General features: G+C 43.3%; 1 protein-coding gene across 1 annotated transcript; it reads left to right on the plus strand.

The window, feature by feature from the left end:
- Positions 1–1161: 1161 nt before the first annotated feature.
- LOC137258874 (sodium-coupled monocarboxylate transporter 1-like) lies at positions 1162–18605 on the plus strand. Its single transcript, XM_067796569.1, has 14 exons — positions 1162–1506; positions 5452–5517; positions 6912–6963; positions 7078–7145; positions 8206–8360; positions 10267–10407; positions 10982–11111; positions 11809–11897; positions 13067–13194; positions 13985–14142; positions 15671–15858; positions 16370–16470; positions 17786–17904; positions 18481–18605. The coding sequence occupies exons 1-14, from the start codon at positions 1162–1164 to the stop codon at positions 18538–18540; spliced, it is 1800 nt and encodes a 599-aa protein (XP_067652670.1). The 3' UTR covers positions 18541–18605.
- Positions 18606–20375: the final 1770 nt, after the last annotated feature.

The raw sequence follows: 20375 nt of genomic DNA on the forward strand, positions 1-20375 counted from the left end.
AATCAAGTGAAGTGTGGAATAAAGTTGTGCCTAGTGCTTAAGTTGACATTGGACATCGCGCCTCTGAAATTTACAATTCCGGAGAGAAAAAAAAGAAGGCAAAAATGATTCCATTATTTCCACATAAAGGAAGCAATCACGAAAGGATATTACATGCAGATTGGCACTCCTACATTCTGTCTTTCCGCATGTATTGATGCTGTAAGATTTGTAACTGTTTGCTAAGTATACGCAAAAAATGCTGCAAGTATTTTCCATTTACCACGATCGACTGGTCCTAGCTGAGAACATCTACAATGAATAACGATAGTGAATATCTATGCAGCATATTTGAAATAGTTCATGGACGATAAGGCTGAGAGACCTGTAGAGTGCTCGACGTGATCGACGAGAATATTACCCTAATGAAAGTATTCTTCACCCAGGATGACAGCTGGCCCTGACCCTGATTAATAAACCATTCAAACCACAATGAAAATTGAATTTAAGACGCAGGAAAATCAGGACACTTACTAACGGTGAATGTTTTTTCTTTTGTTAAAGCCTATAAATCTCCAGAGCAAGAGGAGCCTGAGATAAGAAAATCTTATTGGATCTACTGACGTGAAATTTATACTAAATATGATGATATACCTGAATACCCTCCTGTAGGCTTCGGGTCTCAAACTTGCTGCTCACCCGGCAATAAACTACATCCACACTTTAGTTACTTGCAATAGCATTCAGCTGAATCACGTGAAGGTCAGTTGTAGCTGATCTGTAAACAAACACCTTGGAATTACGAGACAGGTAGAACACGCTTTTGATAGATGATAATGTTATGACATTATAGAATATCTGTTGTATATATACCACAGAGAGGACAAATGGTCTAATGTCCAGCGACGGACACCGTGTCTGACCAGGAGACGTTCACGTATGCTTATACACGCAGAAGGCGTCGAGAATTGCCTTCAGCATTGAGATCTGCCGTTCAAGTGTGATTTTATGTAAATGCGGTTGTTGAGTTGACTTGTTTGATCATATCACCCCTGATGTAGGAGAGTCATACTTTGTCAACACGGCTAATAGGCGACAGGTAACCCAACATCAAAGATTCCCGTTGTGATCTGTCTTCACGACTGCTACTCTTCAGATCCGTTTGGTCGTCTGCGATACAAGATGTCCGACCTGCAAGCTACATTCCACTGGGCAGACTATGTGATATTTGTTCTGACTCTTCTCCTGTCTGCGGCGATAGGCGTGTTTTACGCATGGAGGGACAGAAAAAAGGCGGACACGACAGAGTCTCTCCTGGGAGGAAGAACTATGTCCATCCTGCCAGTGACGCTGTCTCTTATGGCGACTTTGTTGTCAGCGACTATGGTGCTTGGCATCCCGACTGACATCTACTACAACGGTACCATGTACTGGCTAATCTGCTTCTCCAGTTTCTTGGCTTTCCCCGTTATAGCGCACGCCATACTCCCTGTATTTCGAGGAATAGAAGTCTTCAGTGCTTATGAGGTACGTGGTGTGTTATAAACCATACTAATAATACACACTTATATTGCTCTGACTAGACTCGCATCAACTTAAGGGCTACTATGTACGGCCTGTCTTGTCATTCTGTGCACGTACCACACCCTCCCTTTATGTCATGTCGGACTTAGTCTGCAAACACTGTTGAGCAGGTGCCCTATTACACATGAATAATATTCATAAGAAGTTGAGGAGCACCGGATTCATTCATATTACCATAGCTTTTTCTGAAATGCAATGACAGGCCACGCGATTATTAATAATCCTGAATTCTTTAGCATTTTCTTTTGTCCAGGCATTTTTCTTAGAAGAGGAAAGGAAAGGCAAGGGTAGCAACCTATATACAGACTCAAAAGAAATGTTAGTTTACATTATTATGAAAACCTTTCACTTTCATCATTAATGTTTCTATGGCAACAATTTTATAGCGTTCATTATCATTTAAGTGTTCTTTTGGCATGATGTTCATACATATGGCTGAAAGGAACTCATGGGGCAAAGGAGCATTTATTCGAAGTTCACGTGAAAATGTTATTATTCCAGTCTGTGGTCCAAGATGACATTTGTGCTACTCTCTAAGATGTACTGCAGTATGCGTCTCTCACGGATAATGTACGCCTCATTGTAGCAGTGTTATCCACACCAATGGGCGACACACACTGTAACTATCTGTAACAGAGAGTGGAAACGTTCTGGACATCCACGAGCTGGCCAGAGATTCATATCCGTTGGGCTCATCGTCGAGCTTTGAAAATCCGCAGAATCGAATGGCAAGTATACGAATTGGGAGGAATCGTTTACAGTTATAGAACATCCTGTCACGTAGTCAAGCTGTACGTCTAATTTTACACGCTTTGCGTCGTGAAGATGCTAAGCGTGGTTCAGGTTATGGACTGGAGGTCAGTCACAAGTCTGATGTCAGGGTTTGTCCACCTTGACTGCAGTGAATGTGACCATCATAGTGATCTGTAGAGGAAACTCCTCCAGGGGCCTAGACAGGTGTACGTGACTAAGGTATTGTCCTCCCGTACCTTAATGCCACAGCACTAAAATGGACGTCCTCGTTCCTGTTGATCATAGGTTTCACAGGTTTAACCAACAGGTGTTACTAACAGGTCTGACCAACAGGTGTTACTGACAGGTCTGACTAACAGGTGTGAACAACTGACAACTGAACAACCTACGTCTCAAGTACTGCCTTGGCCCACATTGTCGCTAAACCTGTCGCCCGTCGAACACATGTTGAAAACAATGACGTATGCCTGATACTCATGATCAGTCTACAAAAATGAAGCTGAGGCAGTCTCTATCCAGATCTGGAATGTTATCCAATGGGTCTTGCACAGCTATCTCGTGTGAGAAGCTGTTGTCAAGCTTGTATCACTATTTTCACATGTTCCCTTATTTTTTTCCAGGTGTCTTCACAAGGTATGCATGAAAAGCTTGTGAAGACACCTTGGGAAAAAAGGAAATGAACACTTGTCCTTTCTTGACCCCTTATTTGTTCCTTCAGTTCATATAATTTTGATAGTAACAAAACAACCGAAAACGAGACCTAGTGAGTTTGGACATACAGAACCTGAGGAAATCTGGACTTCATTTATGGCACTGCGGAGGGCGCTGGCAGCAGGGGGAGTAATGCGGTTCAGAAAGTGAGACATGCTTTGTCCACAGTGGTGGGCGTAACTGTTACCAAAACAATGCCCTGTGACGTCAGACTGTTGCTGGGTTTTATGTTTGCATTTACCTATTGTTTCCTATGGTAGTCAGTGATGGACAGGGAATTTGATTTACCTGGTACAAAATTAACTGGATCATCGGATGTAGATCTGGGTGCACCCGACTCGACATATAGGTATGGATTGTAAGGTTTCGACGGGGGTACCTTCGGCGAGTCATGATTTACGAAAGTTTAGAAATGTTTGATGTAATATTAGGGGCCAGATATATCCATTTTTCTCTTTTTAAGTTAGAAACTCAAAGTCCACTAAAAGAAGGGATATATAGTTAAGAGTTAAGGATCAATCGAGTATTTTGGTCTAGCGATAATCGACGCAATAAAACTCTGAATAGCCTATATGTATTTGTTTCACTTTAGAATCCAATACATTATTGACTCAGACAGAAGTGTTCCATTTTATTGACAATAATGAGCATCAATGTCAATACAGTTACGCCATTTTATTGGAGGACTGGATGAGACGCCATGAACGACAGAGGAGAATTGGTCTTCGTGTCCTTTCACCATGTTTGTTGTTGTTTAACGCCGCACTCAGCAATATTCCGGCTATGTTAAGTCGGCCTGTAAATAATCGTGTCTATACCAGACAATCCAGTGATCAACATCATAAACATCGATCTGCGCAATTGGGAACCTATGACATGTGTCAACCAAGCTAGCGAGTCTGATCAAACGATCCCGTTAGTCGCCTCTTACGACAAGCATAGTCGCCTTTTATTGCAAGCATGGGTTACTGAAGACCAATTCCTATCCTTTTCTTCACGCGATCCACGGGATACCATGAACAGGACGTGTCACAGCACTGGGGCAACATCTCTCCACACTGTGTCAGTGTTTGGCAGTGGTAAGGCTCGGACAAAGGTGATACATAGAGTAAACCAAATGAGACATTTCTGAGAAATACACGACCTCATCACCAGACTAAAGCTTAAGGAGACCACTGTAGCGTATATCCGTCTGTTCGTGGGTGGAGCATGACAGCAAATGACCTGTCAGCAAATGACGATGGTCGTGTTGTCGGTCCACACGCCTTCCAATATTAACACAGTATTTCTTTTTCCTTAAAGTTCTGAAGGACCGCTTCGTGGTCGCGTTGACTGAGCGTCTGCCCGGAAAACGGAAGGTTAGCGGGTCGGTCCCTGGCTACGTCAGAATAAATAAAACGGTGACGTTACAAGATGGTGCTTGTTGTTGCCTTGTCTTCCTCATGACATAAGAAGTTAAAACACGAATGTACACGAGTGTATATTCATGTACAAGAAGAACACGTGATGGATATTGGACACATCTTGAGCACAACGGTCAACCCTTTTACCACGAATCATCTTAAAGTCCCGAATTCAGGGCAATATGCCAGGTCTCACAGACATGTGATATTAAACTTCGAGAGTGCACAAAGCTCAAATCAACACTGCAAACAGTCACAGAGCTGTATTTCACCGCGCATAACATCAAATGTGTAGTATTTGTATTGGAGCTGGGTAAGTCAAACTTCTGTCATGTATATTACTAGAATGGCGCCTGCACCCTTGAGACATGGACTTGTCACATAACCTGCTTGTTGTACGTGGCTAGACCCACCTTAGAAGAGGGTCTGTACGCTATCTCACGAAAAAAGAAATTTACAACGTAATTTTCCGATCATCCGAAAAATAGGGACGCAAAAGAAAAAAAGGGAAAATTATATTTATGGATCACGATTTTTGAGTAATAATTCATTAACACTACCGTATAAGTTCTAACTATAACTCTCAGGAGCTAAGGTTATCAGAACCGACCCGGATTATAATCAAAAACTCGATTACGGGTTATGTTCAAGGCCGACTCCGGTGTAAACACCTGGAGAATGCTATGCACCCTTTGGGGGCATGAATATTAGTATGTCATTGTTAATTTCGCAGTGATGGCAATCTTGAATAAAGCAAGGATGGTGTTCTATGGTGATCATTTGACCTACCGTGTCCAGTCTCCATTATATACAGACCGCTGCTATATAACTGGAATGTCTCTGAATGTGACGTAAAAGTTAACCCACTCATTCACTCTCAGAGAAAGCCTGTAAGAACCTGATTGTTTACCAGGCATGTTTGCCAAAGAAAAATACGAACGTATACAATTACAGAGAAATATGTCTTCAATTCACCATGGTTACTAAGCTGTTACCAATGAGCTTGTTTTGTCTTCCACAGTACCTGGAACTGAGATTCAGCAAGTCTGTGAGGGTGATGGGCAGCCTCCTGTTTCAGATACAGATGGTAATCTGAACCTGCCGTTCTCTCCATATCTACGCTACAGTACACATCCACTCCAGAGTATCCACCCAACCGTACTTTACGTATCATATCTGACGCCCCCTACATATCCTCTTTCTCGAATTCCATGTATCCTATCACCTGCACTTAGTATATCGAACGTGCCGTATTCTAAGTATCATCTTTCTCGAACTCCACGTATCTGTCAGCCGCACTCATTGTATCATCCCTGCCGTACTCAACGTTTCCTCTGTCTCGAACCCTGTATATCCTATCTTTCCCACTCAGTATCATCAATCCAGCCACGGGTATCCGCTATCTCGAACCCCACGTTTCCTATCAATGGCACTCCCTACCTGGCACATCTTAAGTATCCTTTATCTCGAACCATATATATCCTATGTATTCAGTATATCAATTCTGCCAAACTCTACCTATCCCTTATGACGAACCCCACGTGTCCTAGTTTTCGCATTCACTATACGAGTACCAACCCTGCCAAACACGCATCCTCAATGATACAGTTACCTATCCACCGCTCAGAACTCTAAATGGTCTCTGCCTCACTCTATATATTTACAGTGATGTACTGCGTATTGACAGTACGTTACCTCTGCTTGTATCATGCTCATTCATCCACCCGAGCGTACCTTACGTATCCGATACGCACGCTATTAATCAAATTTGCCATAACCTCTGATATCCACAAATACGCACCTTGCGTACTCTCCCAATGTACACTACACATCCTATCTGACTCACTCTATATATTAACATTGTCTTACGTATTCAATCTGTCGTACACTACGCAATCTGTCTGTTACGCTCTGTATATTAATCTTGTCTTACGCATCCTTTCTTCCAACTTTACATATAAATACGTATACTACGATTTGAACGGCGGAACTCTACGTAATTACATTGGTGCACAGTACGTGTTCTCATTGGTGCACTCTATGTATTAACTCTCCAGAACTCTGCGTATCGATGCTGTCGTACTTTACGTATACAGATCGCCGCACTATGTATCTTGTAACCTGTGAAAATCCGTGGTAGAACTGATCTTCAGTAACACATGCGACAGACTGGACCGGATGGTCAGACTCGCTGACCTGGTTGACACGCCATCGAATCCATACTGCGTAGATTGATCCCTATGACGTTGATCACTGGATTGCCTGATCCATGCTCGATTATTTACCTACGGCCATTATATAGCTGACATATTGCTGAATGTGGAGTTAAAGACCAAAGAAAACAAACAGCTCCATTCGTACTCAAAGGATCTTGCGAGGGGAACATTATCTGTGTCACATGCAAAATGACAAGACCGCGTTTTGGCAGCATGTCGTTATCACAAGTTATTTTATTAATCCTCCTTTCCCTTGCTGTTTCAGTTGTTTAATATGGCAGTCACACTGTACGCACCTGCGCTCGCCGTCAGTCAAGGTCAGTTCGACAAATGATACCCTGCTTCTGTAGTTTCAACACTATCTTAATGTGATGTGAGTGAGAAATGCAGAGCGCATTGACTCAATGTACTCATGTCTTACAATGTTGTAGTGATGGACGTATCGACGGAGGTGTCAATCGTTGTCGTTGGAGTTGTCTGCACCTTCTACACTGCCGTCGTAAGTTGAAGAGATGAATTATCACCTTCATCATTTGCCCCCAAATCCTCAAATCACACAAGTGAGTGAGTTTGGATTTACGCCGCTTTTAGCAATATTCCAGCAATATCACGGCGAGGGACACCAGAAAATTGGCCTCACACATTGTACCCATGTGGGGAATCGAACCCGGGTCTTCGGCGTGACGAGCGAACGCTTTAACCACTAGGCTATCCCACCTCCCCCAAATCACAAGAGGGGTGATAAGGTAGACAAGTGTGTAAAGCATTCTTTCGTCAAGACGATGACCCGGTTTGACTCCTCACACGGGTACATTGAAAGAAGCAGATGCCTGGTGTGCCCCGCCGTGTTTTTTTTGCTGGAATATTGGTGAAAAAGGGCTTTAAACTAAACTCTTAAATGAAGTCTGAAATGAATACATCAGCCAAACAAGGTCTAACAATCAGCGTAGTGAGTGAGTTTAGTTTTACGCCGAGTTTAGCAATATTCTAGCAAAATCACGGCGGGAGACACAGAAATGGGCTTCACACATTGTGGGGAATCAAACTCTTGTCCTCGACGCGGCAAGCGAACACCTTAACCACTTGGTTACCCTTCCGCCCCCAATTATGAGCGCGTCGTTGAACAACAAAACAGGTGATCCTGGCAGATATTACTTGATCTGACGTAGATGAAGAATTTACGCGAATACTACGTTGATCTCATGCAGTCAAACGCCGTTTTGTCGAAGTTGGAGGGACATCCGTAAATACTTCGAGTTATCCGAAGATCGACAAAACCGTTAAACGACAAATCTCGAGACGACGAGCTGTATTTTATGTTTTATTCGTTACAAAAAATCAGAAACTTTCCCATGATATGATGTTGGTGTAAAATTACGAAATCGTTGGGTTCGATAAAGCTGTACGTGTAAGATTAGGAAATACGCGGGGTTCGATAATGCATTTCGTGTAAGACTTATGTTCGGGGAAAAGGTGTTACGAGACGGATGGGTAATCTTGCCCTCACTGAAAGAAGAAAGGTTCTTCGCTGTAGTCGTTGTCGTTGTCGCTGTCGACAGGGAGGCCTGAAGGCTGTGATGTGGACAGACACGCTCCAGATGGTGATTATCTTTGCTGGCCTCCTCGCCATCATCATCCGGGGATCTATCGAGGTCGGCGGCTGGGACAACATCATGGCGGTAGCAAAGGAAGCGGACAAGCTCCAGCTGGACAAGTACGTCAGTGTTATTACATTGTTTGAACTTTGTGCAGTCAGCGCCTCAAAACCTTCCGCGTTTTCCCTTTACTGAATGCTGTTTAACGCCATATAAACTAACATTCCCGCAATATGACGGCATTTGACAAATCAGCGATTGCAAGTTTTAGAATCTTAAAAGGTTTATGAAAGAAATAAAAAGAAGTCGAGTGACATGGGTTACATCCAAGGATACATTATTTGTTTCAACATTTTCGCCCACAAGTAGCAACAGAAAGTCAAATAACTTAAGAGGAAACTACAACATCGCCCCAAATTTGGGTTACATAACATCTGCATTGCAACACGAGACAACTCGGACATCGCCCCAAACTTTGAGTAATATAGCTTGTACATTAGCAACAAGAGGCAACAACACAGTGGATAATAATGGATTTCTGTGGAGCCTGGTAACTGTATCGCAACACAGTCAAATAACCGGTTACGTAACCTTTGCGTAATTATCTCTTTGACAGTATTTTACAGGTATTTATTAAACGAAAAACACTTTCAAAAGTCTATTTAGGTCCAACTTCATTTCATTTTAAACTACAATATATTTTTAATGTTCAGCGTGTAAAGGAAGCGCAATGTGCTTGTAAGTACACAATATGAGAAAAACATAACCAACGGCCTTAGAGCTGTTATATTATATATGTTTTAGCAGATGTCGTTACTAAAACTACCCCTCACCATCGTCGGAAACCTCCACGACAAACGATAAACAAAACATAAGTCAAACTGACTGACTGTTTGAAAAGGATGGGTGATATTGCCTAATTAAATTTCTTTCGTAGGCTATATTTTGTTCAAAGCAGTCCCGAATCAATATGATATCTTTTGGTCACATCTGTTGCCCGAGCTGGGTCAGAGGTCGTGGTGTTTTAACCTCCGAAATCGATTTAACAACGAAACATGAATTGGAAAGTTCGTTAACCGTGCTTAGATATGTATAGACATATGGTCGGGAGCATTTGTCAGGTCGGCTGGGACAAAAAAAAACCCTCAACGGTTAACATTCCTTTGATTTGTTAATTAATCTAGCTGATTCAAGAGTAGACTCAGATATTGTGTATACAGTATGTCTAGACTAATGCGCTTGTTTCAGAAAAGTCGTTTGGCGCGATCATGAGAATGGTGACAAGTTTACCGTGAGTCAACAAGTCAGGATGTGTGATTACTACGCTCTTTTGAAGGAAGAAACTTTACGAGGGCTCAAAGGATTTTTATTTGACGCCCGGAATACCTACTGCGCGTTGGGATTGCGATAAGACACAGTAAACCTGAAAGGGCTCTGAAATATGTCCTCCGACCAACGGAGGGAAAAACATCATAAAATTCTTTTTGTTGACCCAAACAAACAGAGGGACAGTCTGAAAGTCACACACAACACACAAAAACAACAAAATTACAATTACAACTGCGAGAATTCAGCTTATATTGCGTGATATTTAAACAGCTTTCATGAACACTTACTGTTATGGTAGCCCAACATAGGTGAGAGTTGCCCCGTTAGGCGTGTCACTAGCCTAGGATCGTCCTTGCGAAACCTGGTCTGATCTACGTTTTTGCAATGGACCACTTTCACGTTAAGTCAAATCACGAGTGGAATCGCTGGGGACCAAGTAACATATTCGACTTAACGATATATTCGAGACATAGGTATGTCTATGATGGTCGAAAAATGGTCAGTAATATTCGGCTGTGCATCTGACTCATCAGGATTTGACTTTGTACTAGATAATGGGTGCTTGGTTGGGGCTGTTTGACAATTCACCAATCAAAACAAAATCTCTTTCGGGTTATTTTCATTAAGCCTCTCTTTAACATTGACTGCTTCCCCCTTCAGTTTCCAAAGCTATAACATTGTGATTGTGTCTGGCAGCTTCGACCCGAGTCCCTTCGTCCGCTACACCTTCTGGTCCCTGATCGTTGGGGGCTTTTTCTCCTCCTTGACCATCTACGGGTCCAGCCAAGCCATGATTCAGCGGTATCTTAGCATGAGCTCTACAAAACGGGCCCAGATGTGAGTACAAGTCATAGTAGCAGAAATCAGCGGGGAGGGTGCCTTTAGTAACCTGTATTTACCCACCACTATGCAATCGCAGCTGAGATCCTTCGGGAGGATGTATTTGGTGAGCCATGTCTACCTACCAATACGTAATACGGTAGAGAATCCTTCGGGAGGGTACTTTCAGTAATATGTACCTACTTTTCAATACGCTATAGAAATAAAGATCATTCGGGAGGGACTTCGGCACGATATACTTACCGAGTATACCAATCCTAAGTACTATACGCCATGGCAGTAAAGGATCTTCGGTACAAATTGCTGAAGTCGAAATAGCTTCACAATATGTAGGGTCGTGTATTGCATGGAATGCATTACCAGACACAAGAAACCATTCATCCATGCTTGCTGGCGGCTAGAACAGGAAACAGTCATTGGAGGTTGATGTGTATCTTATTTTTGTTTCACCCGTCCTGTTTTCAAGCGTATACTAAGTATATCGTTCGGCGGTTTACATGTTTGTCTGTACACCTCTTTATATTTTTCCTCCAAAAGTGTGACAGGAACGATATTGCTGTAATGTCTTCAGAGCTCTGTATCTCAATCTGCCGGCTGCGCTGATCCTGACATCCCTGATGGTGTTCCTTGGCCTCGTTGTCCACGCCAAATACTACAACGATGACCCTGTAGTGACGTGTCGTGTGGAGAAGCCAGACCAGGTACTAGAGACGATGACCAGAGTAATGGGGTAATGACAGGTTGAGCACATAATAGGGTGATACCAGGTAGATGAGGGTGGTACTGTGTAGAAGAGGATGGGTGCTGACAAGAGGATGGGGCATTGACGGATTGAGCACAAAATAGGGTGATAATGGTAGATGGGTGCTTTGGTAGAAGAGAAGGGCTGTGCCGAGCACTTTTATGTACAGTACCCAGAAGTGAGGCTTGGGACCTATGATGAGGGGTTGGTGCTGGTCTGATAGGTGTGGTGTTAAGCTTGTGAGGGGTGGTGCTGATCTGATGAGGGGTGGGACTGATCTGTGGAGGGTGAGCTGGGCTGATGAGAGGTGGTCTTGCGCGGATAAGGGTAGGTGGTGGGTCGATGAGGGAAGTTGCTGGGCTGAGGCGTGGCGTGTGCTAGGCAGATCAGGGATGGTTTGGGGTCGATGTCGGGAGGGGAGGTGCAGATAAGGTTTAGGGGTGATGGTGGATATGTTGGGGCTGATTATCGGAAGTTTTGGGTCGATTAGGAGTATTTTTCGGCTGGATGTAATCCCTTAGATTAATGCTAATTGTAGTTACTTAATTCCTTCATCTGGTTGAAGTTTGACCCTCTGGCGTTAAAAAGCGTAACCTGTCAATATATCTCTAAACGTCAGCTGTTATGGATTCCGATGCACGGTAACTGTGTTTCAGATTATCCCACTTCTGGTGATGGACATTCTAGGTGGGGTCCATGGTCTACCCGGTCTGTTCGTGGCCTGTATCTTCAGCGCGGCTCTCAGGTAGGAGCACTTAAACCTGCTAAATAGACACTTATTATTACTTGACAGAGACTGCAATAAATTAAATAATTACGTTTCATGCCTCAGTTTTGTGTCATTACGTACTGATTCAGCACCAGTGAAGATCCTGTGAAGTCCTGCGTTTGTCGTATGAGGGGACTAACGGGATCGGGTACTCAGGCTCGCTGATGTGGTTGACACGTATGATCGTTGTGTACATCGATGTTCATGCTGTTGATCACTGGATTGACTTATTTACAGTCCGGAGCAATATGGCGGGAATATTGCCGAGTGCGGCGTAAAACTAAACTCACTCATTACTGATTGGAAGCAATATTCAACTGATTCATTTGACAATATACAATACTAAATATAACATTAATTAAGTAGGGATGAGATTATTCCTGCCATTAATGGTCGTAAAACATGAAAACACTAAATCTGTGTTACATCAGGAAGACCTCCTGGACAGCTACCATGCGTAACTGTGTTCCTTCCTTGAAAGGCATTTAAAGACTGGTATGATAAAAAGGAACAAATTTTGTGGTTTGACAACTTCTGTATTGCAATAGCGGTGCGGTGTAGGCACTAACTCCGTTATCAAACAAGTAAAACATTGTTAAATTTAATCTAGTTCGAAACAGTTCCTTGAAGCGTACTAGGGTATACATACGAGTACAGCAGTTTTGAGCTCGTCAGTACCGGCATGGCGTTTTCCACGGAGATGTCGCTTCAGTCATGGAAATATGTGAAAGTCGCTTGGGGTCAGGTCAGGTGAATGTGGGGGATGGGGAAGTTCTTCGAAGCCACATTGATGTACAGCAGACTTTGCCAATCGAGAGGTGTGAGACAAAGCATTGTCACGTAAAATCAGAACTCAAGCCCTCAACATCTCATACGTTCTTCTCGTATGTATACCACAGTATGCTTCATGGACCTGTTGCTCTCGAACCAGTTGATCTATTTGAGTAAAATAACTGGAAATGCTGATGAAGACTACTGTCCACCAACGCTTCTAAGATTAGTTGGTGTCACCAGTCTAGAAATTGCAGGCTTAGAACTTTTTGAGCAGCCCTCAAACTAGGGAAAACAAAGCGCCTTTGAGCAGAATAATGAATAATGGGACTATGCAAATATTACTATGTATGTATATGTTGAAATCACTCCAGCACGGTGTCCTCTGGTGTGAATGCCCTGGCTGCAGTATTCTTGTCCGATGTCCTGGAACCAGCTCATCAGGCAGTTACAGGACGCAGTGTCCCGGGCAAGGCAGCTTCCGTACTGTCCAAGGTTCTAGGTAGGTCGGAGGTAACACAGAGGTAGCCCCGTGGTTAAAGCGTCCGTTCGTCACGCCGAAACTACGGTTCGATTTCGCACATGGTTACAATGCACTCAGTCAATTCTTGGTGATAATGCTGTAATAATGCTAAAAGCACTCACGGTCGTAATGTTAGAAGGGGAACGGACAGCCTAGTGGTCCAAAGCGCCCAAGAGTTATCTCCATTTGTCCACTGTTTCACTCCCACAATCTTCAATGTTCTTGCCTGTCAGAACCATACACGTGTTTTCCATTAAACTGACATCTTCCTCCCATATTCACCGCAATGTAATGCCAGGATACTGCCTTTCCGCGAAGACCTAATACATTACTATTTAATAGTGATTCATGACCACATGCTGTAGTCGGAACCGTACCATGTGGAAATAGGTTGTTGTCATTTTAATTGAAACATTGTTCATAGTACTATTACCTAAAACTCTGTAATGTGAGTCAACTTACGGTTGGTAAAATATGCCAGAAGTCAGCTTTGGTTTCCTATGCAAGCAAGAGAGATATAAAGTAACTGATTGATCTTCACTTGCTTGATAACGGCTTTAGAACCTACACCGAAACGTCGCTCTCCCTGTAATATATATTTTGTTCATGCATATATTCCATCCTTCCTGATTTCCATGAATTGTTTCAGACTAAATATAGCATATATGCAATTTAGAAATTGTTTGATTCCATTTATATTCTATCTTCTGTAGATATGGGTTACATTTTCAACAACGTGTACAATTACTCTTGTGTTTATTGTTTACAGCGCTTGTATTCGGTGCTGTCATCATCGGCCTTGCCCTTCTAGCGGGCGTGCTGAACAGTCTGGTGCTGCAGATCTCACTCAGTATACTGGGGATATTCGGGGGACCTCTCCTTGGTCTCTTCCTCCTCGGCATGTTTCTTCCCTGTACAAACTCCTGGGTGAGTTGGTCAAACGTCAGTCCATCTGCGTGGGTCATACCAGGAATATGTGAGTGAGTGAGTGAGTTCAATACCAAGGAGAACATCATTGAGAAATATCAAAAATTGATTTAGCAATATTTAAGAATGAGTGACTGTAATTAACGCCGCACTCAATAATATTCCAGCTATATGGTGGCGGTCTGTAAATACAATGTAATCAAGTCTGGATCAGACAATCCAGTGATTAACACCATGATCATCTATGTCAACCCAGTCAACGAGTCTGACCACCCGATCCCGTTAGTCGCCTCTTACGACAAGAATGGGTTACTGAAGATCAAATCTAACCCAGATTTTCGCGGGTCAGCAATATTTAAAAATACGGTTCCCTACCCCCATGCATCATATAGTTTAATAGTTTTGGTTTATGACACTTTCTTTAGGTAGAACTAACCGTATTTCTTTTCTGAGATGAAATAATTAATACTTACCGACTATTAAGAAGAAAACAAATATAAAAACGACAGTGTCTGTGACCAAAACTGACAATCCTCATTCAGGGCTAACCTTTCCTTTCACGAAATACCTATACTAAGGTGAACCTTAACTCCCATTTTTAACATTGCACTAAGACCTTAGAGACTTACGATCACCTTAATGCCTTATGAAAGGAGGCCCTGTTCTCGTAACATGACTCACCCCAGCGTTGAAACTCCCTTTACCAAGAAAACAAATGACAGTTCGAGTTAAATAGATCTATCTCCTCTCTAAGGTTTTGATTGCATTTGAGATTGTTGAAAATATGCTGGGCAACAGGAACTTCGCATTCCTATATACGTTTTGATCAGTGCTTTTGTTCAGCAATGATTCGAACGCTGACACCCTTAGGGTGTCACCAGACATGCTCAAGTCTCCCCCATTCCACAGTGCGATCCACATTACACCTACAATGTTCCCAACAACACTTTTCTGTCACTAAATCCCCCGATTTTTTTTATCAAACGCACGTCATTCATACACACCGTGAATCCTGACGTCTGACGTTTACGGACGTTTTCAGTTCGCTCCATATCGGCTCATCCGACACCACGCGGAATAGGACGAGTGTGCCAAATGGATTTATGATCATTTCGTACGTGAGGTTGTGGTAGTGAATTCTAAAGGTGCTCCCCAGACTGGCGTTGTGACGTCAATACAGCTTGACGAAATGCAGAACGTGTACTTTATCGCCCGGTGAAGTACTATCTACACCTCTTTTAGTGAAGCATCTTAAATCTAAGCTTTACCTGTACTGTAAGTTACGAATATGGTTCGAGGACTCTGAAACATACTACCAGGATACCACAATCTGACCGAATCTAGGATTCGAACATGGAATCGCCGTACTCTCGAGTGACTAAGGTACTCTTTACACACTGTCACTAGCTCACAATGTTAACGCTGCCTAGAGTTTCGTCATTGGTTGTATGTTATTCTTAAAACTGAACTCATATCAATGTTATGTTGTCTCCATCAAAAGCCAGAAAGAGTTATCTTTCCTTTCCAGGGTGCAGCCGCCGGCTTTCTGGCGAGCGTGGCCATTTCCTGCTGGGTAGCAATAGGCTCTACCCTACAGATGAGCGCTAACGCCCCTCCGCCACCCGTCTGCGGCAACGACACAGTGACAGGGAACGTCACTACGTCTGCAACAACCATTTTAACATCAACCTCGATGGCAATGGAAAAAGCACCACTGTAAGGCGTATTCAAGATTCTATTTAAGAACAATAAAGGCCACAGACTGTGTATACTGAAGGGGAAAAGAAAGTATACACCCATTTTTTAAGGTGGCAATAAAGCAACCCATCGGTTATGTATTTAATACGGGTATCACATCTGTGTTGTCAACCTTATGAGCTTCATATAACTAACGTGGGTAACTGTTTGTTCAAATCCAACTTCCACGTGTGTGCTTCCTTTCACCCAGGTGTGGATGTGTAACTGTTACATGTTGTTGCTGGTCTCGTAGATGCTAGTTTTATATGATTGTTTGAGTAGCATTCTAGAAGTTGCTGGTATAGAGATGACACAGCTATATGGATGATGTGCTTGAAAACCGTAGAAGAACCTGTACCGAAACGTCGCCACTGTTAAACCAGTTAATCATCCACAAAGTTGTGTCAGTTATATACTCATCTAAATAAAGATAACTTCTTGTTTAACGATATCGGTTTGGAGACCAACAATTGAGTGATTTCCGTTTTAGTGAGGGCCTAGATCTCTTCTACAACCTGTCCTTCATGTGGTACAGTACGTTAGCTGTGATAGTGAGTGTCATCGTCGGTGTAGCTGTAAGCTGTGCCACAGGTGAGTGAGACGTCTGTCGAGGAATCGGGGTGAGTGAGTTTAGTCTTACACCGCACTCGGCAATATTCCAGCTATGTAGCGGCGGTCTGTAAATAATCCTATCTGGACGAGAAAATCCAGTGATCAGCAAGAACATCAGTCTACGCAGTTGGGACAAGTGTCAACCGAGTCAGTGTGCCTGGCCATCCGATCCCGTTAGTAGCAGCCTCTTACGACAAGCATGGGTTACTGAAGATTAATTCTAGCCCGGATCTTCACGGGTTGAATTGGGGTAAGGTGAGGTGGAGGCGGAGGCGGAGGCGGAGGCGGAGGCGGAGGCGGTAAAACTGGCATTGATAACGTATGCAGCTATTAAAAGCAATTTACCATTTATGCTATCAGCACAACCCCTACTCGGCGCTTTCCGTGACCTAGCCGGAATACCACGAGTAGTTACGAATGAGTCCTTATGTCCTCTCTGCCTTGACATCGCACGCGACTGATGCTATGGTTGTGGATGGGACGGTGGGGTAGTCTATTTGTTAAAGCATCCGCTCTCATAGAGCCGGGTTCGATTCCCCACATGGGTACAACTTGTGAAGCCCATTTCTGGTGTTCGCCGCTGTGATATTGCTGGAATATTGCTAAAACCGGCATAGAACTAAACTCACTCACTCGCGGCTATTGGTACATCACTTTCTGACAAGACCCCATCATCACTGCTATGCTTCTGTGCTGTTGCACTCCTTGTGGCCATTACCCACAGCTAATGTTATAATAGTGCGCCACACAAGTCTGATAGTGATTCCTAAATCGTGTATAGGATATCCTTATTGCAATATTCTCATACTTACATTCTTACAATACCGGAATCGTCTCTAAATATGACCTGGCCTGCCACAGACCACTTGAACTCTGTTCTTGTATACGTTTCTATCTGCTGCAGGCCGACACTGTCGAAGCGTTAGCACAGCAGACCCCACGAACCAGGCTGAAAAAAGCAAGGCTAAACTAACGTTTAATCTCTAAATATATATGATATTGATTGTAGCAAATTGGGTGTAACATGTACAAATACACCCATTTAAATTGAAAAATCGCCACAGTGAGACCAGAGATCCTGAACCAGGGTGATTCTAGACTTGCTTCAGTTTAGGCTTTAGTATTGCTGGAAGGGAAAGACTGTTGGGAAAATAATTTGGCTCAGGAACTGGGAGACAGACTAATACATGCAAGGCCTCCTGCTACAGGTGGTGCTTTTACACAAAACAGCGTTATTTTCATATATATTCTACATGTTATGTGTCACCTAGTTGCAGGTGTGTTTGTGTTGCAGGTGGAACCAGGAAACGCCCGGTAGAAGCTCGATATCTGTCGCCATGGTACGTCGCTCTCAGCCCACTATGTCAGGTAGCCGGGACCAAGGGAGACAACTCCGAGGAGGTGCACGCGGAAGTAGGGGAAAAGTGTTTTACGATCGACCCTAGTGACGACGCAAAAGATCGTGTACGTTTAACCGTGTACTTATAATTGTCTGCCTTAATACGTGAAAGCATGTGGATGGGTTTCGTGCGTGTAGGTACCAAGAACAGTCGTACAGCAGGGACAGCCCCATTTTCCCCACGTTAGGCATATGTAAATCACGCTACATCCGGAACCATATAATGCATCTAATATATGGTATCTGGTTACATCTGGCATGTAACGTATTAATATGCGGACTATCTAACTAAACAAACGAACCCCCAAACGCCAGGAATAGACTAACGCTTTACCCCGATTATATGAAAGGAGCCTTAAGGAGATGGGAGACCGTCAGAAAATCTAGACTTGTTTCGTTTAGGGAAGCAGAAAGTGTAGGTGGAAGGGAATATAGTGTGTCTAGAGGCTTTGAGACAGACTAGGTCATCTCCCCTGGTCACAGATTAGCAAATACTATAATAATAATTACTATCTTTTGTATATAATTAGGTGTGACAAATATGGTTATAAACAGTAGAGCATTGATTTGCGTTTGACGTTCTGTCTCAGGCTGTGGCGAATGGACACACGACGTCGGTTCTAGCAATATCAGATGGCCGTTTGTCTTAGCTGAGACACCAGGATGAGACCCCGACACTGACGACGTGCCCAGAAGAAAGTCGTTTATCATAGGAGTAGCGGGACAGATGGGCTTTCAACAGGATCAAGGACACAATAACCTGCTGTGGATTCTGAAGATCTCTTGGTATTTTATTGTTTATGACAAATGACATTTCAAAAGATGGGCCCAAGTTGAATGTATTATGTGGAATAAGAATTCACAGTTGTATATCTGTTATAAACTAAAGGAGAGGGATGGGTGTGGGTATGTTATGGCTGCGGGTGGGGGTGGGGTCGTTAGGGTGGGAGCTGTCGTGACTAGGTGGACTGTTCTCTGGAACCCGGTGACGTCATGGACACGCTCACAAATGTGGGTTTGTTGTTTTGAATCTATATTAAATTTTGTGTACATCAACATTGACCAGCCCGTAGAGCCCCATTGTATATGTTAACAATTTATGTGTTCTATCAGTTAGTGTGTCATGGGTGAGTTAATGTAGTTTTACGCCGTTTTAGCAATGTTTCAACAATATCACATTGGGGGACATCAGTAATGGGCTTCACGTATTGTGCCCAGGTGGGGAATCAAACCTGGGTCTTCGACGTGACGAACGCATTAACCACTAGGCTAGCCCGTCGCTCTCCATCACTAAGAACATCGCGTGGATGCTCGGCGTGATTCAAGCAAGCACTGGGACTGTAGTGGAACCATACAATTACAGATCGAAATGACATTGTGTACTCACACCGCCGCATCAGAGAAGGATGATCAATAGCTTTATGATGTAATTTGTGTTTTTGGAAGGTGGTGTGCGAAGTCCTTTTTTTTGTCAAAGCGATCTTTATCATCAGAAGTGTGAATGGATCTTGTCATCCTTGTCATGTATTCCTGAATTTCACAATTTTAAGGTCGGCAGATCCGTACACCATAACCATCCATGTGAAGCCTTAGGACTTTTTGCGGGTATGTGATGTAATATCTGCTGGGTCAATAAAACGTTAAATTGTTGTTTGAGATTATTTAGCAGATTGTACGGACGAGTATAACAATCGGTGCTTTTAAATGCTACTTGTTGCGACTTTAATACGTTTGGACCCGTGAAGGTCCCGGGGTAGAATAGGCCTTCAGCAACCCATGCTTGCCATAAAAGGTGACTATGCTTGTCGTAAGAGGCGACTAACGGGATCGGGTGGTCAGACTAGCTGACTTGGTTGACACATGTCATCGGTTCCCCATTGAGCAGATCGATGCTCATGTTGTTGATCACTGGATTGTCTGGTCCAGACTCGATTATTTACAGACCGTTGCCATATAGCTGGAATATTGCTAAGTGCGACGTAAAACTAAACTCACTCACTCACTCATTGATACGTTTGTTGATGTCTAAATGTTTATTACTAAAACGCTCCACCATAACTGACTGAGAGAGTATGGTTTTACGCCATTTCCCCTGCAGCATCACAGCAGGGGACGCAATGCATAAATGGGCTTCACATACTGAACTCATGTGGGGCCTCGAACCCGGGCCTTCGGTGTGACGAGCAAACGCTTTACCTCAGGGTTACCCCACCGCCCCTTCGACCATAAGGAGTAAGTGCTAGAGTTAAGTGCAGCAGTATTCAGCCGAATACTGAAGGAATGGTTCCACCTAACATTTAGGATAATTGCTTGTTTGTCAGGAGTTTGAACATGGTTAATTAAGGTCCCCTTTGCACTAAATGTTTCAAAATGCTTCCAGAGAAGTGGAAGACGGATGATGCGTTCAGACAGTACTTATTTAGACAGCAATAACACAACCCGATAACGAAGTATTATATTTAAATACATCAATAAAACATCAATA

This window comes from Haliotis asinina, chromosome 12 (assembly GCF_037392515.1).
Source record: "Haliotis asinina isolate JCU_RB_2024 chromosome 12, JCU_Hal_asi_v2, whole genome shotgun sequence".
Taxonomy (NCBI): Eukaryota; Metazoa; Mollusca; class Gastropoda; order Lepetellida; family Haliotidae; genus Haliotis; species Haliotis asinina.

Coding starts and splice junctions, on each gene's coding strand:
- LOC137258874 (XM_067796569.1), top strand. CDS start 1,162: ATGTCCGACCTGCAAGCTACATTCCACTGGGCAGACTATGTGATATTT. Junction 7,146..8,205: donor GCACCTTCTACACTGCCGTC/GTAAGTTGAAGA, acceptor CGCTGTCGACAG/GGAGGCCTGAAGGCTGTGAT. Junction 11,898..13,066: donor ATCTTCAGCGCGGCTCTCAG/GTAGGAGCACTT, acceptor AAATCACTCCAG/CACGGTGTCCTCTGGTGTGA.